The following is a 23,475-nucleotide window of genomic DNA, read 5'->3' on the forward strand; positions in this document are numbered from 1 at the left end:
GAAGATGCCTGCTCAAAAAAAGTGATCAAGAGGGGCTGGCACTGTGGCGCAGTGGTTAACACCCTGGCCTGAAGTGCCGGCATCCCATATGGGTGCTGGTTCTAGTCCCGGCTGCTTCTCTTCCAATCCAGCTCTCTGCTGTGGCCTGGGAAAGCAGTAGAAGATGACCCAAGTCCTTGGGCCCCTGCACCCATGTGGGAGACCCGGAAGAAGCTCCTGGCTCCTGGCTTCAGATCGGCCCAGCTCCAGCCGTTGCGGCCATCTGGGGAGTGAACCAGTGGATGGAAGACCTCTCTCTCTGCACCTCTCCTCTCTGTGTAACTCTGACTTTCAAATAAATAAATAAATCTTTAAAACAAAAAGTGATCAAGATTCACATCCCAGGCAGGGGACAAATTAGCATCTCTTGCTTCCCGCTAGGATGCACATGTGCAGAAATGCAGGACTTGGATTTAATCAAGAGACACCGAACACAGCCTTTGTCGGGTTGTGGGGTATCAGACCTTCAACATAACTAGCCTGCATTCCTCAACAATGTCATTGTCAGGAAGGACTTCGGATTACAGGAGAATGAAATGCAGGCATGACAACCAAGTGGAATCTGCGATTCTGGATTGCATCCTGGAACTAGGAATTTTTTTTTCCTCTTGTGCTATAAAGGCAAATTTATATGCTATTAGGACAATGTATAAAATACACATATGGTATGTGGGTTAAATAATAGTATACAGATTAAATAATAGTACTGCATTGTGGTAGAGGCCTTTGTCCTTTAATTAGATCTGTTTCTAACAGACATGATTAAAGTTGTGGTGGAGGCCTTCCCAAGGTCAGAAGAGGACAAAGGGAAGCCCCTGTCCTGGGAATGAAATGCAGCTGTTATCTGCCTGCCTATGAATGCTCCCACTGTAGCCCCTACCTGCTTCTATGTAACCACTTCAGGTTCTGCTTGTTAGTACAGAGCGATGATGTTAACCCTTGCCTGACAGTATGGCTCAGTGTGTGGGTGGAAAAAACCATCAGCAGCAACTACCAACGCGCACATGCAGAATTGTATCAATTCCTGTGGCTGTCAAGTAACATTAGGATATCCAATCAAATGTATACATGTAGGAAAACCTTTCTTGGTTAGGGACTCAGGATTTTGGATAAGAACTTCCCCTAGGGCCTTATGCTGGCATAAATTAAAAAAAAAAAAAGACTACTTCCTGTTAAAAGGCCTTGGCATCTTGTCTCTCTACATAAATCCAGCCACAGTATTAATGTAAACCTTGGTCTTTATAATTACACTATGTATGAAAGACATATCCTTTTAAAAAATACAAATAGTATTTAGAGTAAGGGGCATCACATATGAAACTTATTTTAAAATGGTTCTACATATGTCTGAAAATTACATATATCTATATCTACTTATCTAAAAGAAAGAAAAAAGGAAAATAATGATAAAACAAAATGTGATAAAGAATTAAAATTTAGGGAATCTCAGTGAAAAATAGAAATTCTTTGCATTGTTCTTGTAACTTCTGAAAGCCTTCAATTACTTTAACATGAAAAGTTAAGAAAAATAAATTTGAAATTAGGTAAAAAAGTATTTATAACTCCAGAAAAGAAATCAATTTCTAAATGATTTTATAGTAAGTACATAATTTAAAGTTATTAAATAAGCTCACACTAATAAAGTAAATGCTCAAAAGGTTTTGTTTGAAAAACCTAGCAATTCCAATGCTACAATAATTTGGAAAACATGGCTCTTTATACTGTACTTAAAAATACAATTTACATACATTTTTAAAAATTGTTATTTATTTGAAAGGCAGAGAAAAAAGAAAGAGAGGGGGACAGAGGGAGAGAGACAGAGAATCTTCCCTTCACTGGTTCAATCCTCAAATACCAGCAATAACTGTAGTTGCTCTAGGTCAAAGCCAGGAGCCAGGAACCGGTCTGTGTCTCCCATGGGGGTGGCAGGGACTCGAGCACTTGAGCCATTACCCACTGCCTTCTGTTAAGGCAGGTAGAATCAGCCTGTGTGTGTAGGAACAGCTGAAGAAAATGAGAAGTTTTAAAGAAACTAACTTCATGTGCAATGAAATGAGGAACCAGTCCTGGAAGCTGGGCCCCAGCCCCTTGTCTGCCCCCCTCAGCCCACGGTGTCCCGGCCTGCCCTGCATCAAAAGGAATTCACTGAATTGAGGGACCAGCACAGCTGGCCCTGCTGGACTGCAGGAGTCTTTGGTTCTCCATGGCCCGTATTATCCAGAGGGGTTTGTTTAGGGAACTCTACATCCCAAAATTCCCCACCCTGACTTTCCCAGAACAGGGAGGAGAGGAGAAGAAACGGCGACCTACACTCCTGTCCATAAAAACCCCAGTCCGACTGCAGACCTGGCTGTCAGTCCTGCACTGAGACGCTCGCCCGGTTATCAGGGGTAGCGATTCCTGACTCTTCAGGCTGAAATCAGGGCTGCTCGTTCATCAGCCACATTTCTTGTCATCCATAGAACCAGTTCCTGGGGTTCGAGTCAGTGGTAACACTGCCAGCATACAAATGTAGTGGGAAGCTGGCAATGGAAGCAGGGCTGGGACTTGAACCCAGGCCTCCAGGTGCCCTAAGTGGCACCTTGACTGCTGTGCCAAACGCAGTCCCAGAAGGAAGAGAAGAGAAGGGAAGGGGAGGGGAGGGGAGGGGAGGGAGGGGAAGGGAAGGGAAGAGAAGGGAAGGGGAGGGGAGGGGAGGGAGGGGAAGGGAAGGGAAGGGAAGGGAAGGGGAGGGAAGGGAAGGGAAGGGAAGAGAAGGGAAGGGGAGGGGAGGGAGAGGAAGGGAAGGGAAGGGAAGAGAAGGGGAGGGGAGGGGAGGGGAAGGGAGGGGAGGGGAGGGAAGGGAAGGGAAGGGAAGGGAAGAGAAGGGAAGGGGAGGGGAGGGAGAGGAAGGGAAGGGAAGAGAAGGGAAGGGGAAGGGAGGGGAGGGGAGGGAAGGGAGGGGAAGGGGAGGAGGGAGGGAGGGAAGGGCAGGAGGGGGGGGAGGAACAGGGAAAAAGAGGAAGGAAGGAAGAAAATCAACACTAACAGAAAACGATGGATCTGGCAAAAGGGTAAGAAATAAGGAGTTTTATAACATGTACAGTTGGCTCAAAGAAGAAGCTTAAGCTAACTTTAAATTACACACATTTAAAGATTTTTCCAAAAAAAGTTATGGAAGAAAAATATACAAACCTGTCATATTTTTGGGTCCAAGACTCCTCTATATTTTTAAATCTATTCTGATCAAATTCTATTTCCCACCGCAAGGCATTTATTTCCTATAGAAAGAAAACAGTACTTTCATGGAAAAGCTTTACAAAAATACCATCGCAGGACATGGTGAATGTTGAGATCCATCAATCATCTGAGATTTCACAGAAATAGCTTAAAAAGAAAAATTACTTTCAAAAAGAATATGACATTTATAAACAGATAAAAACATATCTCTTTGGCACTCAAACTTTGCCCACTCTCACTAAATATGGAAAAATTTCCAATTGTTTAGCTTCAAAACTCGCTGGACTGGATGTAGATGCTTCAGTGCCACCCCTGTGCCATGCAGACATTGCCAAGGGAGTTCAGTCCCGGGAGTCCGTGCCCCACCCAGGGAGGCACCGCAGGCACAGCCAAGTGACCGTCTAGAACGGTGCATAACTGGCTTCATAGTGCGGACAAGAGGGTCGGGCAGGCAGAAGAACAAACAGGAAAAAGTGAGAGTGACCACTGCAGGGGCTCCTGCTACCAAGAAATGAGGAAATTAAAGAAACCCGGGTTTCACTCTGCCTGGGTGAGAATCCATTGTAGCTCCCAAAGAGAAGAGCATGAGACAGGCACGGGCAGCACGTGGTGTGCACACAACTCGTGTCCATCCCTACGGGGGGGTTAAGGAAATTCTGTTTAAAGCTTATTGCACTGAACAAGAGTCCACTTTAAAACTGACAAATACCTTCTCTAAGGATCGCTTTTGTTCCATAGTTTTTTGAAGCACTGTCTGGGTGTGACTTGTGGCTTTGTCAAGTATTGCCTAAAGAAAATAAAAATTAATATCAGTTACAAATTAAATGTCTAGTGCACAGCAAAGTTCACATTTCTTATTTACCTTCAAAAATACATATACCAAAAAAAAAAAAAAAAAAAAAACCCACCCTGTAACTATATTAAGCACTGCTGCTCCTATTTGCTTGTTTTGTTTAGTTTGGTTGGTTGGATTTTTTTGAGAAAGAGATCTTTCTTGTTGGTTCACTCCCCAAATGGTCCCAACATCCAGAGCTCAGCTAGGTTGAAGCCTGGAGCCTGGAACCCATCCACACGGGTGCAGGTGTCCAAGCACTTGGGTCATCTTCCACTGCTTTTCAGGCTCATTAGCAGGGAGCTGGGTCGGAAGTGGAGTGGTGGGGACCTAAACCAGTGCTCCGATATGGGATGCTGGCTTTGGGCTTTGCAAGCAGAGGTGTGACACGCTGTGTCGCAAAGCCAGCCCCCTACTCCTCCTGTAGGAATAAAAAAAACCTAAAAAGCTAAAACCACACCACTTATTACTGGAACGTGTACATAATGAAACATAACTTCTTACCATGCTTTGAAGAATTTTCAATGCTTCCTCTTTACCTTCAAGTTGTCTTTGGGATGCCTCAAGTTCAGTTTTTAAAATTTCTACCTCCTAAGGACAGAAATAAAATTAGTCTTCTTTCAGTGAGACAGGCAACCCCATAATGATTGCTCCAGCTGGTCTACATTTACTATTAAGTGCAGCTGGGAATTCCTTTACAATTGGTAAGTGAAGCAGGCAGGCTATAACACAGAGCCTCACCACCAGGTGCCAATTATAACTAAAAGCCCAAACCTTTTTTTAAAAAAGGATATACTCTTTGAGGGGCTGGTGCGGTGGCCTGGTGGGTAAAGCCACCACCTGCAGTACCAAAATGCCAATATGGACACTGGTTCAAGGTTCAGCTGCTCCACTTCCAATCCAGCTCTCTGCTATGGCCTGAGAAAGCAGTGGACTATGGCCGAAGTCCTTGGGCCCCTGCACCCATGTGGGAGACCGGGAAGAAGCTCCTGGCTTCAGATCAGTCCAGCTCCAAGTGTTGCGCTCATTTGGGGAGTGAACTGTGGATGGAAGACCTTTTCCCCTCTGTCTCTCCCTCTCTCTCTCTCTGTAACTCTGCCTCTCAAATAAATAAATCTTTTTTTTTAATATTTATTTATTTATTTATTTATTTGAAAGGCAGAGTTACAGGAGAGAGAGAGGCAGAGGCAGAGAGAGAAGTCTTCCATCCATTGGTCCACTCCCCAAATGATCACAATGACTGGGGCTGGGCCTGGCTTAAGCCAGGAACCAGGAGCTTCCAGATCTCCACGTAGGTGCAGGGGCCCAAGGACCTGGGCCATTTCCACTGCTTTCCCAGGCACATTAGCAGGAAGCAGGATCAGAAGTGGAGCAGCTGGGACTTGAACCAGCACTGATATGGGATGCCAGCACTGCAGGTGATGACTTAACCCCCACCGCGCCATGCCCTGGCCCCCAAGCCCAAACCTTTTGCTTTTAGCCTAGGCCAGTTAGCTACTAATATGGAGAAAAACCTTAGGCCACATAAAATAAACACATGGCCACCTATGCAACTACATTAGCTATTGTGTGTGTTGAATGACGGCGCCCCCAAAAGAGATGTTCAAGCCCTAACCCCTAATACTATGAATATGACCTTTGCAGATGTGTGTGTTTAAAAACAAACAACTACAAATGAAACTGAACAGAGTTAAACGGAGCCAAGAACAATCCACAAGCCCGCAGAACCGCAAGCGTCCAGGAGCTCTGCACCCGCAGGCAGCACGTAGTCGGGGATCAGAAGCCAGGTGTCAGCTCAGTGTTTGTCTCACTGGGGCCTAGCCTGACTTGGGCAGCCCGGGATTGGTTCAAATTCTCTTGCTATGACTGGCTGAGGCTCAGCTATTGTTGCCCAAACCAGACTCAATGAGATCTTCAGTTTGTTTAGGTACTTAGTTTGTAGCTTCTTCTATAGGGGCTCCGGGACGGAGGCTGCCTTGGGTCAAATTTAGTTGAACTTAACAGGTGTCACCAAGTTCAGCTGAGGTCACCCTGGTTTCGGGTGGGCGCCCCTCCAATGACTCATGTTCCTATAAAGGAAGGGAAACGGGGACACAGACACTCAGGGGAGAAGGCCATGTGCTGGCCACAGAGGCAGAGCTGGACTTGCAGCCCCCAACCTGGGAATGCCAAGTCCCACAGCAAGTGCCAGAGAGGCACAGGAGGAGTCTGTCCCCCTCCGCCGTCAGGGGAGCACGGCCGCTCGCTGACCCGTGGATTTTGAGAAGAGGCTGCCCCCAGAAAGGCTGACACAACTTTCACACCAAAAGTCCTAAAACTCGGACATGGGCTTCCTGTCACCCCTCACCGGAACTCCTGCTCCCCTCATTCCACAAACCATCTGAGAGCCGCCCAGTCTGCTGACCTCAAGGAGGCTGCCGGAGGCAGGTGACTTCAAAGCTAGGGACGGCAGATTACAGGCCTAGGGGCAGGAGACCCAGTGAGCGACATAAGTAGCCTTCTAAAGAAATGAAGGGGCCACACAGGCCTAGTGGGTCATGCCATTGCCTGCGATGCCTGCATCCCGTACAGGCGCGCAGTCCTGGCTACTTCCCATCCAGCTCCTTGCTGATGCGCCCGGGAAAGCAGAGGAAGACGGCCCAAGTGCTTGGGTCCCTGCACCCACACGGGAGCCCTGGGTGAGGCTCCTGGCTTTGGCCTGGCCGAGTGTTGGCGGTTGCAGCCATTTGGGGAGTGAACCAGCAGATGGAAGATCTCTGTCTCTCCTTATCAGTGTAATTCTGCCTTATAACTCAATCAAATGAAGACAATAAGAAGCAGAAGTGGCCAATTAAAAACCATGACTGTGCTTCCCCAGTAACATATAGAAAGCCAGTATTTGCCTTCTGTACGATTTTATTATTTAAACAGCACATTTTATTACATACGAGTTTTTATAGTAGCCAGAGCACTTACCTCTAAAGTTTCAAGAAGACGCTGCCTTAACTCTTGGTTCGACCACTCTGAATTAGTATCTAAAAAGAAAGCACCTTGAATAGTTTCTTTAGTTAAGTATAGGACACATATTTACAAAATATCAAACATACCTTTCCCTTACATTGCAAAAAAGAAAATAATTGTAGGGGTGGGCGTTTGGCACAGTGGTAAAATCAACAGTGGGGACACCTGAATCCCATATCTGGGGAGTGCCAAGGTTGATTCCATTCATGTTAGCGCAGACCCTGAGAGACAGCAGGCGATGGGTCAAGGGGTTGGGTCACTGCCACCCATGTGGGAGACCTGGATTGAGTTCCTATCTCCCAGCTTCTGCCAGACTCAGCCCCAGCCGTTGCGAGTATGTGGGGAGAGAACAAACAGCCAGGAATTGTGTCTCTCCATCTCTGACTCTCAAAGTTGAAAAAGGAGGGAGGGAGTGGAAACTGTGGTGCAGTGGATTGAGCCACTACCTGGGACACCGGCAGCCCACGTGGAAGTGCAGGTTCAAGTCCCAGCCGTTCTGCTTCCTGCTAATGTACCTGGTAAGACAATGGGAAACGGCTCAAGGGCTTGGGCCCCTGCACTCATGTGGGAGACCCAGACGGAGTTCCTGGCTCCTGGCTGGAGCCTGGCCCAGGTTTGGCTGTTTCAGCCATTTGGAGATTGAGCCAGCTGGTGGAAGATCTCTGTCTCTGTCTCTCCAATTCTGTAACTCTGCCTTTTAAATAAATATTTTTTAAAAATTGTGCTAAATAATAATTAAAAATATGTACCTTAAAACATTTCACAAATAAGACACATATTTTTGAATAAAAAGTCTTGACAAAAGACTCTAAAGTAAAACTGATGTTAATGAATTGACTAACTGCCACACTCATACACAACTTAGAAAATTATGAATGTTCGTGAGTGAAATAAGTAGATTTTGGTGTTTGGCTTAAGCTTAATCAATATAGTAATAGAAATACCTAAGAAAAACACGTGAATTCCATTTCCCTCCAAAGAGAATAACTCCTATAACTTCAATAATTCTCTCCTTTAAGAATCAACTGAGACGGGTCGGCGCTGTAGTATAGCAGGCAAAGCCACTGCCTGCCGTGCCAGCATCCCATATGGGCGCCAGTTCGAGTCCCGGCTGCTCCACTTCCAAACCAGCTCTCTGCTATGGCCTGGGAAAGCAATAGAAGATGGCCCAAGTCCTTGGGTCCCTGCACCCATGTGGGAGACCCAGAAGAAACTCCTGGTTCCTGGCTTCGGATTGGCACAGTTCTGACCATTGGGACCATCTAGGGCATGAACCAACAAATGGAAGACCTCTCCCTGCCTCTCCTTCTCTCTGTGTAACTCTGACTTTCCAATAAATCTTTGGAAAAAAAAAAAAAAGAATCAACTGAGAAACAGAACTGAGCTTCCTAAGAGCTTCATCTTCATTCCCACCTCACTGGCAGTTTTTAAAAAAATGAAGGCGATCAGTTACAGGCAAGAGTGTAAGTAAGAAGAGCATTTAAAAAGATTATTTAGGGGCTGGTGTTGTGCTGTAACAGGTCAAGCTACCACCTTCAATGCTGGTTGTGTCATAGCTGTTCTACTTCCCATTCAGCTCTCTGCTCATGCCTCAGAAAAGCAGTGGAAGATGACCCAAGTGTTTGGGCCCCTGCACCCATGTAGGAGACCCGGATGAGGCTCCTGGCTCCTGGCTTTGGCCTGGCTCAGCCCCCGCCATTGTGGTCATCTAGAGAGTGAACCAGCAGATTAAAGACCTCTCTCTGTTTCTCTCTCTCTCTCTCTGTAACTCTGCCTTTCAAATAAATAAGTCTTAATAATAATAATAAATAATTTTTAATTTAAAATCACTTATTTATTTTCATTTTATCTGAAAGGCACAGACACACAGATTATCCATCCTCTGGTTCACTCCCCAAATGCTTACAACAGCCAGGACTCGGCCTGGCCAAAGCCAGGAGCTGGAACTCAGTCTGGGTCTCTCATGTAGCTGGCAGGGACTAAGTACTCGAGCCATCACCTGCTCCCTGCATCTGAAGCAGAGCAGGGACTCAAACCCAGACATCAAACACCACATCCCAAGCGGTGTCCCACTGCCTTGCCAAACCCCTGCCCCCACTGGAAGGACATTTTGAGGGACGTTAAACATGTCTTAGAACAATTTTTCTTTGCTATTGTAAACTTCAAACATCAATATGACAGTATCCAAGGTAAAACCTAAATCATGTTTCTACCATGATGACCCTACGGTCCCAAAGAGGGAGAGAGGTGACACTGGATTGGCAATGACAGGGTCTGTTCTATTAATCCTTGTGGAAGGCAGAATAATGACCTTGAAGACACCCACATCCGCCTCCCCAGAATACATGGATGGCAAAGGGGACTCTGCAGACGTGACCAAGTTGAGCACTTTCAGACAGGAAGCTAGCGAGGATTATCCAGATGGGTCTGATGTTCCCAGAGGAGCCCCCACCCATGGCACAGAGAGAAGGGAGCAGGGCCAGAGCACCAGGATGGCTTGGAAGATGGGAGAAGGGGGCTGGGAGCCAAGGAATGCAGGCAGCCTCTGGGAGCTGGAAAGAGCCAGGGACAGGATTCCCCCTGTGGGCCTCCGGGAGGGATATGGCCCTGCTCACTCCTGGATTTTAGTCCAGTGAAACTTCTGGGTTTTTTTTTGTTTGTTTGTTTGTTTGTTTGTTTTGACAGGCAGAGTGGACAGTGAGAGAGAGAGACAGAGAGAAAGGTCTTCCTTTGCCGTTGGTTCACCCTCCAATGGCCGCCGTGGCTGGCGCGCTGTGGCCGGCACACCGCGCTGATCCGATGGCAGGAGCCAGGTGCTTCTCCTGGTCTCCCTTGCAGGTGCAGGGCCCAAGCACTTGGGCCATCCTCCACTGCACTCCCTGGCCACAGCAGAGAGCTGGCCTGGAAGAGGGGCAACTGGGACAGAATCCGGCGCCCCGACCGGGACTAGAACCCGGTGTGCCGGCGCCGCAAGGCGGAGGATTAGCCTATTGGAAACTCCTTTTGCACTGTTGCCCTATAGAACTGTAAGATAATAGACTTGTTGCTTTGTAAAGAGAGAGAAAGAGAGAGAGAGAGAGAATGTAAAATCCACAGCATTAGGGCCTCTGCCTACTTTTACGATTATTTCCAGAACCTGGGTCTGTGCTGAATAAGGAGAAAAAATATAAGAAAATAAGAAATCAACAGTATAGAACAAAGCAAAGCAGGGCACGGCTACTGACATTCATCACAGACGCAAGGTCACCACTGCACTTCACGATTTGTACAATACTTGGGTACGATAATCATCAACCACCTTTGTACCACCGCCACTCCCGCGAGGTATGGAACACAGATTTCTACAGCCCGCTGGGGCTACCCTATTTTCAGGTGCGGGAAGGGTTACAGCAAGGACAGCGTTCCCAGGGGATGGAGGAGGGGAGCCAGCGCTCTCACCAGTGCTGCTCCGCCGTCTGCAGCTGGGGCGTCCGGGCCCGGGCGGGAAGGTATCAGACAAGCTCTTTCGCTGGGGAAAGTGAAAAACGGCTCCCCATCGCTCTTCCCCCTTTCTCGGGGGAGGGCTAGAGTTCTTTTCGTTGGATCTTTTTCTGGACGCGAATAACCGTGGACCTGCCACCTCATAAATGCCACCAGGTCTTCTACCGAGGCCATACCCTAAATCGCCTTCTGTCATGTCATCCTCTTCTGCTTCCCGGGCTTGCACCTGCGACTCACTCAGGGACCTCCCCAGCTTGCTCATGGGCCAAAGGCGTCCTTCGCAGAAGGAAAAACAGGTTTCTGTAGGTAAGAAAAACAGCTGTTAAAAAGCCATCAATGCAAGGTGGGCATTTGGCACAGCACCTGCTGTGTAGGCTGAGACTCTCACATCCCGTTTTAGAGTGCCGGCTCCATTTCCGATTCCAGCATCCTGCTGGTGCACACCCTGGGAGGCAGCAAGTGCTGGCTCCAGCACTCGGGCCCCTGCCGCCCATGTGAAAGACCTAGACTGAGACTCCTGGCTCCCAGCTCCAGCCAGGTACGCCCTTGGCTGTTGCAGGCACTGCGGAGTGAACCAGCGGCTGCAAGATCTCTCTCTCTCTCTTTCTCCCTTTGTCACTCTGCTTTTCAAATGAATAAAATAAATAAATCCTAAAAAAAGACTATGAAGTCTCAATGAGATAAGAGGAATAAGGGTTTTTATTTTCTTTTGAGATCTACCAAACAATGTGGAGATTATAGTAGTATAAAGAAATAATAGGGGCTCGTGCTATGGCATGGTGGGTAAAGCCACCGCAGTGCGGGCACCGGTTCGAGACCTGGCTGCTCCACTTCTGATCCAGCTCTCTGCTATGGCCTGGGAAAGCAGTAGAAGATGGCCCAAGTCCTTGGGCCCCTGCACCCGCGTGGGAGACCCAGAAGAAGCTCCTGGCTCCTGGCTCCTGGCTTCAGATTGGTACAGCTCTGGCCGTGGCCGCCAACTGGGGAGTGAACCAGCGGATGGAAGACCTCTCTCTCTCTCTCTCTCTCTCTCTGCCTCTCTTTCTCTCTCTGTGTAACTCTGGCTTTCCAATAAATAAATAAATAAATAAATATTTTTTAAAAAATAATAATATATTGTCTATTCTGAAGTTGTTTAGAGTAAATTTCAAAAGTTCTAAGCACAGGCCGGCGCCGCGGCACACTAGGCTAATCCTCCGCCTAGCGGCGCCGGCACACCGGGTTCTAGTCCCGGTCGGGGCGCCGGATTCTGTCCCGGTTGCCCCTCTTCCACGCCAGCCCTCTGCTGTGGCCCGGGAGTGCAGTGGAGGATGGCCCAGGTGCTTGGGCCCTGCACCCCATGGGAGACCAGGAAAAGCACCTGGCTCCTGGCTCCTGCCATCGGATCAGCACGGTGCGCTGGCCGCGGCGGCCATTGGAGGGTGAACCAACGGCAAAGGAAGAACTTTCTCTCTGTCTCTCTCACTGTCCACTCTGCCTGTCAAAAATTAAAAAAAAAAAAAAAGTTCTAAGCACAGAAAATAATTATTTGAAGTGACATATATGTCAATTAGCTTTACTTAAATTCTGTACATTATATGAGTCACAATATCACTTTGTACTCCAAAAATACATACAACTATAACTTACAACTTGAAAGTTTTTAAAACAAAGACAAACAATGGGCAGTATAATGAAGTTGGATTTTTTGGGGCCAGCACTGTGGTATAGCAGGTAAATCCACCATGTGCAGTGCCAGCATCCCCTGTGGGTGCCGGTTCCAGTCCCGGCTGCTCCACTTCCGATCCAGCTCTCTGCTATGGCCTGGGAAAGCAGTAGAAGATGGCCCAAGTCCTTGGGCCCCTGCACCCACGTGGGAGACCCAGAAGAAGCTCCTGGCTTCTGGCTTCGGAGCCATCTGGGGAGAGAACGGATGGAAGACCTCTCTCTCGGCCTCTGGCTCTCTGTAACTCTGACTTTCAAATACACCTTTTTTTTTTTTTTTTTTCAAAGGGTTGGGTTTTTCAGGGGGTAAAAGTTCCTTCCTATATCAGGCAGGCATGAGTATGTCAGCAACACACTAACACACAGTGCTCCTGGCGGGGCAGTGGTAAAGCAGCACCCCCTTATTCTAGGGGATACCCCACGAATGCTCCAAAGCACAAGCAGTACCAAGCCCTACGATTTTATGCCTCTTCCACCTTGGGCACTTTTCACCCCGTGGCAGTGCGTTTTGCAGGTTGAGGTGCTGCAGCAAAAACAGCAGGGAATTCCTTGTCCCTCTTCACGACTCAGAGGCGGGTCTCAGCGACCTCAGCATACCCTACCTCCTTCCTGATTCGGTCAAGCATGCTCACGTTTTCACCTGAAGGAGGCGCTACAGCTTCTCTTCAGCATATCCGAGTTACCATCCTCGTTACGCATGCCCTGTGGGGCAATTATTAAGTAAAATGAGTCACTTGAACGCAAGCCCTGAGAAACCGTGACTGAGGTGTGGGGAGCGTATACAATGTGGATACGCTGGACCTAGAGCTGATTCCAGCCCGGGCATAAGACTTCATCACAAGAATAGCGTACAGCTGGAAAACTTGTGAACTGCTTATTTCTAGAACCTTCCATTTAGCATTTCCGGACCACAGTTGACCTTAAGTGGCCAAAACCTTGACAAGCAGGGGGAGTGAGACCACGGAACGTTCTGTGACTTTTTTAGATAAGAAAAGATCAAACCTCGTATTTCAAAGGCTGCAATGAATTGCAGGAAAGCCGGAAAGGCTTTTCCGGGCTCCAGTCATCAGGCTAGTGAGCAGGAGGCCTTGCCAAGGAAAAAGAACACTCTTCATAAACACGCTTACCAAGGAAATGCTTCCAGTCCCACAGGCGTAAGGGCGACACAAAAGTGAGCAAAGTCTGAAAAACGAGAGTGCCGGCGCGCAGGACTGCCCTGTGCCGGAGGAGTTTCCCACCCTCTGCCCCTGGCCCTTTACCCACTTGCGGCATCGTCGAGGGCACCTGCAGTATCGCCCAGAGCTCCGCCTGGCTCATGTTCTATCTGTGCACACACGGAATTAGCAGAGGTAGAGACAGCGAGTGGAAGACATTGGTGCCCTGCGCCCCTGCCTCTCCCTCTCTTGCCTTCTCAAAGCGTGCCACAGCTGTGTTTTGCAACCCAACCCCAGTGGAAACCAAAGCCCCTCCAGAGGCCAAAGCCCTGCCCCCTTTCCCACGTCACGCTGTAGAGTCAGAATCAAAATGGAGTGATTGTGGCTAAAAGCTAATTGCAGACCTCTGCTTCTGCACATATTCGCTTTGCTTGCTAACGGCCAAGGGTGTATCTTGTGGAACTTCCCAGGAACCAGGCTGACCGAAATGTGTCCTTCACTGTTACCCTACAACCATATCTTGGATCTGTTACTGGGTTTGTAACTCTGAACTCTTATCTTACAGCCACATTCTGGTTTTCCTTTTATTGTTCACTGCGTACCAGCGGTCCGGTTTGAAATTGTGAGCCCTAGTGGACAGAATACTATAAAAAGCTATGCAACCCGCTGTTGGGGGCCACACGCTGGTCAGGAGTGTCGGTCCCGATCAGTGGCTGGTCCGGATCGATTACCTTGCCTCTCGTTTTCAATAAAATTCATGTGTGACTGTCACTGGTTTTTGTAATACTCTATTTTAGCTGCCGAGTGGATGCAACAATGCCCTGAGGTTCTGGGGTGTGCTGGGCTTTCATGTGACACAGCCCATTCCTCACAGTCATAGTGGTCTTTAACTCCGTGTCACCTTCCCCAAGGGCCGCTCCTAAAACCACCCAACGGCAAGCCCCCCTCTCCCTGACCCCCTAGCCTACTCCTCCCTGTCTATTTTTCAAATTACACCGTGCAGATCGGGGCCAGTAAGAAGGGGGAAACAGTTCTTAGAAATGTTGATCTGCACCTGGGAGCCAGGTGAGGCAGGAGGGTCAGCCAGCCTGGCACGCATCTGCATAGAAAAGACGCCCCCAGTTTCCTTCCAGCAGAGCCCAAACCCCTCCAGACCCCCCCAGCAGAATGGAAGCCCCCGAGTGTGGCAGCTTTTGTCTGTTTAGCTCACTGCTGTATTCCCAGTGTCTAAAAGAGAGGATATGAGGGGCCCACACTGTGGCGTAGAGGGTTAAGCCACTGCCTGCGCTCATATGGGCGCCGGTTCAAGTCCCGGCTGCTCCACTTCTGATTCAGTTCTCTGCTATGGCCTGGGAAAGCAGCAGAAGATGGCCCAAGTCCTTGGGCCCCTGCGCCCACGTGGGAGACCCAGAAGAAGCTCCTGGCTTCTGGCCTTGGATCAGTGCAGCTCTGACCATTGCAGCCCACTGGGGAGTGAACCAGTGGATGGAAGACCTCTCTCTCTCTCTCTGCCTCTCCTTCTCTCTCTGTGGAACTCTGACTTTCAAATAAATAAATAAATAAATAAATCTTTTAAAAAAGAGAGAGGATCTGAGACATCATCAGCCCTCCACAAAGACTTGTTTAACAGGAGCCGGTGTTGAGGCGTAGTGGGTTAAGCCACTGCCTGCAATGCCAGCATCCCGTAGTGGAGCACAAGTTCAAGTCCTAGTTGCTCTGCTTTCAATCCAGCTCCCACTAATGTGCCCAAGAAGGCAGTGGAAGATGACCTAAGTACTTGGACCTCTGCTACCCACTTGGGAGACCTGGATAAAGCTCCTGGCTCCTGGCTTTGGCTTGACCCAGCCCTGGCTGTTGTGGCCAATTTGGGAGTGAACCTGTGGACAGAAGATCTCTCTCTTTGCCTCTCCTCTTTGTCACTGCCTGTCAAATAAATAAATAAACCTTAAAAAAAAAAAGACTTGTTTAATAAATGAATAAAGGAAGGAAGGGCAAACAGTTTTGCCTGTAGGACAGAAAAACAAAACAGTCACCCCAGCAAGGCTGCCTGGGACTGCCACCTGCCATTCTTCCCAGAAGAAAGGTCTCCTGGCACACAAGTCCCAGAGGGAGCCTTGGCCGTGTGCAGCCCACTGCAGCCCCCTACTGGTGACACGTGGCAGCTCCTGGAAGGCTCCCTGGGCCTTGTGCCCCCGGCACTGAGTGCAGTCAGAAAGGAGCTTTCGCCACCAGCCGTTTCAAAACAGCGGCTCTGCTGTAGCTGTTTGGAAATCTTTCACCCTTTCCACAAGGCTGGCCTGGGGTGTGGTGGAAAATAAACACCCCTGGCATCTTTCTCTAAAAACCCTGCTGTGGACGTGTGCTTTCCAGGACTTCCAAAGAAATGAAACCAGTCTCGCATTTTGGGGGGCTCTCTGTTCCTCTCTCTTATTCTACCATTGAAATCGTGGATAATGAAGACTCCTTCCTCTCCCTGCTTAGCAGTGGGATTCCCCCAGCTGCCCAACATGCTTACATCCCATAATAGTCATTTTTCTGCCTGTTGTGTAGTAACATGCTATTCCATAAGGCTTGCCTTTGCTAAAAGAAAAAATCTACTGAGCTGTCTCTTTAGGGTCCCTGATAAAACTGGACAGAACTGGCTACAGCCAACTTTGTGAGTGGAGCCTGCTTCGTGGCTCATTATAATGTGAATGTCACAGCACCGGTGACCGCGCAGCAGCCATCTCGGAACACGCAATGATGTAAAAGCGTGATTTGCTAATGCACAGGTTCAAAGGACTTGACACACCCCTTTCCTTTCTACCTGTCCTGCTCCATCACATGCTATTGCCCACTCCTACCCCACGTATCCTAACTCAACCCCCAAACCACTTTCTGAATGGGCAGATGAATCTGGGTTTTTGTTGGATTTTCCCTCCTGTATCCTTACATAAATCTTATCGTCAGAAAATGCGATGCAGGGCCGGCGCAGCGGCTCACTAGGCTAATCCTCCGCCTAGCGGCGCCGGCACACCGGGTTCTAGTCCCGGTCGGGGCGCCGGATTCTGTCCCGGTTGCCCCTCTTCCAGGCCAGCTCTCTGCTGTGGCCAGGGAGTGCAGTGGAGGATGGCCCAGGTGCTTGGGCCCTGCACCCCATGGGAGACCAGGAAAAGCACCTGGCTCCTGGCTCCTGCCATCGGATCAGCGCGGTGCGCCGGCCGCAGCGCGCCGGCCCCGGCGGCCATTGGAGGGTGAACCAACGGCAAAAGGAAGACCTTTCTCTCTGTCTCTCTCTCTCACTGTCCACTCTGCCTGTCAAAAAAATAAAAAAAAAAAATTAAAAAAAAAAAAGAAAATGCGATGCAGGCAGGGTGACAGCGAGGAGGGGCTGAGGACTGCACCTCCCAAACCCCACCCCCTTCCATGCTGGTGCAACGTGGCCGCAGGCCCGACACACCTACTCCCCACCATGCACCTGATGCCACGGACATTCTAGATTCCAACACGTGCTCTGCGGCCACGTGTGCATTGGACAGCGTGAAACTCCTGGAGACCGCCAGGTGCGCCCACCCCAACCTCTGTCTCCTTTGAATATATATATATATATATATATATTTTTTTTTTTTTTGGACAGGCAGAGTGGACAATGAGAGAGAGAGAGAGAGAAAGGTCTTCCTTTGCCGTTGGTTCACCCTCCAATGGCCGCCGCGACCGGCACACCGTGCTGATCCGAAGCCAGGAGCCAGGTGCTTCTCCTGGTCTCCCATGGGGTGCAGGGCCCAAGCACTTGGGCCATCCTCCACTGCACTCGCTGGCCACAGTAGAGAGCTGGCCTGGAAGAGGGGCAACCGGGACAGAATCCGGCGCCCCGACCGGGACTAGAACCCGGTGTGCCGGCGCCGCAAGGCGGAGAATTAGCCTAGTGAGCCGCGGCGCTGGCTTCCTTTGAATATTTAATTAGGCCCTAACCCAGGCACCATCCCTATTCCATAGCAGGATGACCCCCAAATCTTGCTCGTTGCAATGCTAACTTCCTCCTGAGGCTGCCTGTACCCCTGTCTGAATGTAAACTTCCCCTTTATTTTTAAATGCATCTCACATTCCTGCTCCACGTTATCTACATCTCCTTGAGTTCTTTCATGTGTGGAGACAAGAACCTAGGAATAACTCTCTCCGCCCACCAGCAAAGATGAATTGTTTTTCTAGTAGTGTGCATGAGTGGGTTGGGCCTATAACCTGACAACACTATCAAAACCACAAAGTGGCTGTTTGTCCTACCAGTTAAGACACCAGGTTAAGGCCGGCGCCGCGGCTTACTAGGCTAATCCTCCGCCTGCGGCACCGGCACACCGGGTTCTAGTCCCGGTCGGGGCGCCGGATTCTGTCCCGGTTGCCCCTCTTCCAGGCCAGCTCTCTGCTGTGGCCAGCGAGTGCAGTGGAGGATGGCCCAAGTGCTTGGGCCCTGCACCCCATGGGAGACCAGGAGAAGCACCTGGCTCCTGGCTTCGGATCAGCGCGGTGCGCTGGCCGCAGTGGCCATTGGAGGGTGAATGAACGGCAAAGGAAGACCTTTCTCCCTGTCTCTCTCTCTCTGTCCACTCTGCCTGTCAAAAAAAAAAAAAAAAAAAAAAAAGACACCCACACTGAAGAGCATAATTTGATGCCTGCCTCTGACTCCAGCTTCCTGTTAATGCAGACTGTGGGAGACAGCGGTGATGTCTCAAGTAACTAGGTTCCAGCAACCTACCTGGGAGACCAGGAGAGTGGTTCTCGCTCCTGGCTTAGGACTCAGCCCAGCTCAGGTTGTGGTGGGCATTTGAGAAGTGAACCAGGAGATGGAAGCACCCTCCCCGCACCCCCTCTGCTTTTCAAATAAATAGAAGTTAACTTTTATAGATATTTTATTTTTTTAAAATTTTTATTTATTTATTTGAAAGGCAGAGTTACACAGAGAGGAGAGCAGAGAGAGGTCTTCCATCCGATGATTCACTCCCAATTGGCCACAATGGCCAGAGCTGCGCCAATCCAAAGCCAGGAGCCAGGAGCTTTTTCTGGGTCTCCCACACAGGTGCAGGGGCCCAAGGACTTGGGTCATCTTCTGCTGCTTCCCCAGGCCATAGCAGAGAGCTGGTTTGGAAGTGGAGCAGCCAGGTCTCGAACCAGCACCCATATGGTATGCGGCACTTTAGGCCAGGGCATTAACCCACTGTGCCACAGCGCTGGCCCTGATTTTAAAAAACACATATTGAGGCCGGCCCTGTGGCACAGCAGGCTGCCATTACCTACAACACTGGCATCCCAAAGGGGCCCAAGTCCAAATCCCAGCTGTTCCACTCACGATCCAGCCCCTGCTCATGCACAGAGAAGGCAGCGGAAGGCAGTGGAAATGGTCCAAGTGCTTGGGCCCCGGCACTCACATGGGAGGCACAGATGGAGCTATAGCCTCCTGGCTTTAGCCTGGCCCACTCCTAGACATTGTGGCCATTTGGGGAGTGAACCAGCAGATGGAAAATCTGTGTGTGTGTGTGTGTGTGCGCACGGCCCTGTTTCTCTTCCTCTCTCTTTGTAACTCTGCATTTCAAATAAAAAAAATCCTAAAAAGAAACAAACATGTTGCTACCATGCAAATGTAGTCACGTATGAAGGAATTTCTGTTGTTTTTAAGTTCCAAGTGCCGTATATTTTCAATGTTAAAAACAATGTCCCTTAGATGTGAACAGATATGTCATAAAGAAGGCCCTTAGAAGATGTGAACAGATATGTCATAAAGACACTCAACATCACCAGTCACCAGACAACTGTAAATTTAAGACATAGGAGGGGCCAGCGCCGCAGCTCACTAGGCTAATCCTCTGCCTGTGGTGCCGGCACCCCGGGTTCTAGTTCCGGTCGGGGCGCCGGATTCTGTCCCAGTTGCTCCTCTTCCAGTCCAGCTCTCTGCTGTGGCCTGAGAAGGCAGTGGAGGATGGCCCAAGTGCTTGGGCGCTGCACCTGCATGGGAGACCAGGAGGAAGCACCTGGCTCCCAGCTTCAGATCAGCGCAGCGCGCCAGCTGTAGCAGCCATTTGGGGAATGAACCAAGGGAAAAAGGAAGATCTTTCTCTCTCTCTCTCTCTCTCTAACTCTGCCTGTCAAAAAAAAAAAAAAAAAAAAAAAAAAAAAAAAAAAAAAAAAGACACAGGAGGTCCCAGTACACACCCCTGACAATTCCAAGTGCTGCCAAAGGTGTGGAGCAAATGAAATGTCACACACTGTTGGCGGACAACAAAACGCCACAACCACTGTGGAAAACCATCCGTCCGTTTCTCATAAACATGTGACCCAGCCATCAGAGTCCTCATATTTATCCAAGAGAACAGAGCCTTATGTCCAAAAATGTCTGTATGAATGTTCAGACATTACTTCAATTAGTCAAAAACTGCAAACAACCCGAATGTCCATCAGCAGGCAAACACACAAGCTGCGGCAGAGCCATGCAACAGATACACGGTGTCTGAAATACACAACACAGCAGGTGAATTTCACAGACACATCCCAGCTGGTCCTGCGAAATCCTGGCAAAGCTAATGTACAATGACAGAAAACAGAGTATGGCCAGCTCCAGTGGGAGGCCATACTCCAGTGGGAGGGAAGTTTTTGGGGACAACAGAAAAGTTCTACATGTTGAACAAACTGTACACTTGCAGGGGGTACATTTCATTATATTAAATTACACCTAAACAATTTGATGCTAAACATTTGTTACAAAACTGGATGACACGACAAAACAGAAAGTTTATCAACCTGTTGTGCTCATTTAGATGAGAAAATGATTAACCGGTACCCATTAAATCAGCAACAGTTTTTGTTAACGATACAGTAGCTAGTACACGTGTTTGCTTTCCACACAGTAGGCACTGTTCTAAGTGCTTAACCTGGATTATTCTATTTACACTCCACAAGACAATGCCATTATTGTTTAAGTATAGACACTGAAGCTGAAGCACAGAGGGGCTGAGTTACAGCTAACAAGAGAGCTGGTGACAGATTTGGGATCCAGGCTCCTGACGTCAGAGCTCATACTCTTGCCGCTATGTCATACCACTTGGAGAATCCCAATGAGCTAACATCAGAGTCTGTTAAGTGTCTACTATTTATGACATCAAGTAGGGCTGAAAGCCTCAGACAGCTATTTTGAACAATACTCAACACAGCCCACTGGACTTATTTTTCTCCAGATTTCCATAAACCATCTTGGTTCTTTTATAAGGCTATTTCCTTAAAAAGCAGATCAGCTTGCTTTTAACTTGTCAATATAGATAGGAAATTATTTATTGAATCAAAGCTAATCCCTTGGGAAGTTGTGTTCTACCTCTTGTACATCAGATTCTTGCTTAGTAAGCGTAACCTCAGGCATGCGTTAAGAACGACCTGGTTGGGGCTGGTGCTGTGATGCAGCACACTACACTGTTGCTTGCGAAACCAGCCTCCCATATCAGAGTGCCAGTTCCAGTCCTGCCCCTCCACCTCTGATCCAGCTTCCTGCTAACGCACCTGGGAAGGCAGCAGATGGTGGCACAGGCACTTGGGCCCTACAACCCACGTGGGAGACCAGGATGGAGTTCCTGGTTCCTGGTTTCAGCTTTGCCCAGATCTGGCCGTTGCAGCCATTTGAGGAGTGAACCAGCAGATGGAAGACCTCTCAGACCTCTCTCTCTCTCTCTCTAATTCTGCCTTTTAAATAAAATAAATAAACAAATCTTAAAAAAAAAAAAAAAAGGAATTATGTGTTCAAGATGAGTCAGCCATCAGCAAAGAAAACCGAATTGGTCAACACAAAGGAAAAATCTGTAAGAGGAAAGAGAACTCAAGAGGGAGTACAAGAGTGAGAACGAGAGCAAGTGAGAGATTGATTTTCCATTGGCTCCCCAAACGCCCACAACAGCCAGGACTAGGTCAGGTGGAAGCCAGGAGCCAGGAACCCCATCAGGTCTCCCAGTCGGGTGGCAGAGGCCCACCCACGCACTTGAGCCATCACCGGCTGCTCTCCCAGCCTCATTCCTCAGCACCCCACCCCCACCCCCGCCTCCACCTTTGCAGAGGCTCAGCCTGCCCAGGCCCCTGGAACACCGGCTCTCAGCCCCACCAGAAACCACACCTCCTTTGTCCCCGACCGCCTCCCATCTACCTGCCCAGGCTGCTTCTCCTCTTCCTGTCCCTTCCGGGTACGTGTGGCTGCCACTCTTGGCCTGTGTCAGGACGTGTCTCCTGCTGGAGATCCTGCCAGCAAGTCAAAGGCTTGTTCAAACACCAATCGGTTATCCTCTCCACCCCCCGGCTGGGTTTCCTCCTCAGTCTTCTGTTTCCGCAAATGCGTGTCCTGGGGGCCAGGTGACCGGAGGGTGGAACCCACGCTCCAAACACCCAGGTGCAAAACTGGCATTTTTTTTTTTTCTTTTAGGGTCTTATATGCCTTCAGTTACCAAGTCCTCTAGATTCATAAAAATCTCCCCAAACGATTTGTACATTCCTTCACTGCCCTGGTGGAATGTCTCAAGTCTGGACTAAACCACTCGGTTGCTAATTAGCTACCCCACGCCATCCTACACGCTACAGCCCAGTCAAGCCCACCCACGCAGACGCTACAGGCCTCTCCTCTTGCCCTCAAACAGCCCACGGCTCCCAATTCGTGTATCATCACAGTGCCATCTTGTTTTCCAGTGAGGCTCGTTGTCGCATCCAGCCTCATGTGTTACTACTCTCGGGGTGCGCTCGGTGAGTCTACCCTGATCGGAGCGGCTGCACCTGCTCTCAGGCCCCGTTTCTCGCGCGCCGGCACTTCCGGACAGCGCTGCTTCCCTACTCCTCCGGCCTGTCGGGATTTCTCCTATCTACAGCTCCATGCATTGCTTACTTCCCACGTGAGCTGACGCGGGGTTCTATCCCCCATGCCAGCCTGTCACCCCAAGGGAAGGGAGCCAGGGAGCCCGTCTGCTTGCATAGGAAGTGTGGTCGCCTGCCTGGAGGCCCGTCCCCCCCACAGCCTGACAACTCTGCCTTAGCAAACAAGTTGGTCAAACAGACACCTATTTCCGGCCAGGCTTGGCCAAGAGCCTGGCAAACAACAGCCTGCTTTCCCTAGCCAAAGGATTTTGCCTTATAGATTTCTATTTTAGAATGATTTTAGATCTGTTGTAAGCTGCAAAGCTAGTACTAAGAATTCCTATAAACCCATTACCGAAGCTGTCCTAAGGGTAAGGTTAGAGTCCGTTTATCAAAATTAACAAACTCACATCGGGTCATGCCTTTGACTACCCCGCAGAGTTCGTTAGGATCTGCTCAAGCTTTCCTGCGGAAGCCCTTGGTTTGCTCCAGGATCCAAACCAGGATACCACACTGCGTCTGGCACGATGTCGTTTCCACTCAAAGATCAATAGGAAAACTCAATGAAAGAGAGTGCTAAAGACACAAAGTGTCTCTGGAATGCGTCGCTAAACGTTCGATGTCGGGGAGGCCGTGAGGCTGCCGGCGGCGAAGGCAGCGGGACCGCAGCGCGCCCACCGCCCGCGGAGAGCTCGTGAGCGGGCGCGCCCTGCCCGGATCCTCCCCGCCCCGGCCCCCGCTGCACCTGCCGAGCCCGGCCCCCGACGCCCTCCCAGCACCCGCCGCAGGGGTAGCCCCCTGGGCGCCGGCCTCTCCCCGAGCCGCTGCCCCGGCCCCGGCCCCGGCCCCGGCGCCCCCGTCTGCGCGCTCACCTGGCGCCGAACTGCCAGTCTCGCGCGCTCCGCCGCCGCCGCGCGTCCTCCGGGCCAGGTGACCGGCGGGTGGAGCCCAGGGCGGGAAAGGGGAATGCGTCGGCGGCTGCTCAGAGGCCAGAGGCTAGCAGGGCCCACCTCACTCCCACTTCAAAGCCCCCGGGAGTAATCTCCGCAGGCGCAGTGAACGGCGCCGCAGAGTGGGCGCCAGTGCGCGTAAACCGCAGGCGTCCTGAGGTTCAGAGGCCCCGACGGCCCTGGAAAGCGAGGCTTTCGGGACCAGGAAGACGAGGGCGGTGCAGGCCAGAGGAATTCCTGCCACGGGACGCCC

At 49.9% G+C, this 23,475-nt stretch overlaps 1 protein-coding gene across 7 annotated transcripts in view; it reads right to left on the reverse strand.

Annotated features, from left to right (window-relative positions):
* CCDC125 (coiled-coil domain containing 125) overlaps positions 1 to 23,475 on the reverse strand; it is a 48,522-nt gene extending 25,047 nt beyond the window's left edge. For 5 of the 7 annotated variants that reach the window (XR_011382078.1, XM_070056828.1, XM_070056827.1 and 2 more), the window contains exons 1-6: positions 23,145 to 23,475; positions 10,529 to 10,870; positions 7,046 to 7,104; positions 4,595 to 4,681; positions 3,968 to 4,045; positions 3,214 to 3,299 (exon numbers count right to left, since the gene is read on the reverse strand). Coding sequence is in view for 6 of the 7 variants with exons in the window: in XM_070056828.1 (XP_069912929.1) it covers positions 3,214 to 3,299; positions 3,968 to 4,045; positions 4,595 to 4,681; positions 7,046 to 7,104; positions 10,529 to 10,832 (614 nt within the window). In the remaining variant the exon portion in view is untranslated. Of the gene's footprint in view, positions 1 to 3,213; positions 3,300 to 3,967; positions 4,046 to 4,594; positions 4,682 to 7,045; positions 7,105 to 10,528; positions 10,871 to 21,577; positions 21,670 to 23,144 lie in introns of all 7 variants that reach the window. The other 2 variants (XM_070056825.1, XM_070056826.1) reach the window with 2 other exon arrangements.

This window comes from Oryctolagus cuniculus, chromosome 14 (genome assembly GCF_964237555.1).
Source record: "Oryctolagus cuniculus chromosome 14, mOryCun1.1, whole genome shotgun sequence".
NCBI lineage: Eukaryota > Metazoa > Chordata > Mammalia > Lagomorpha > Leporidae > Oryctolagus > Oryctolagus cuniculus.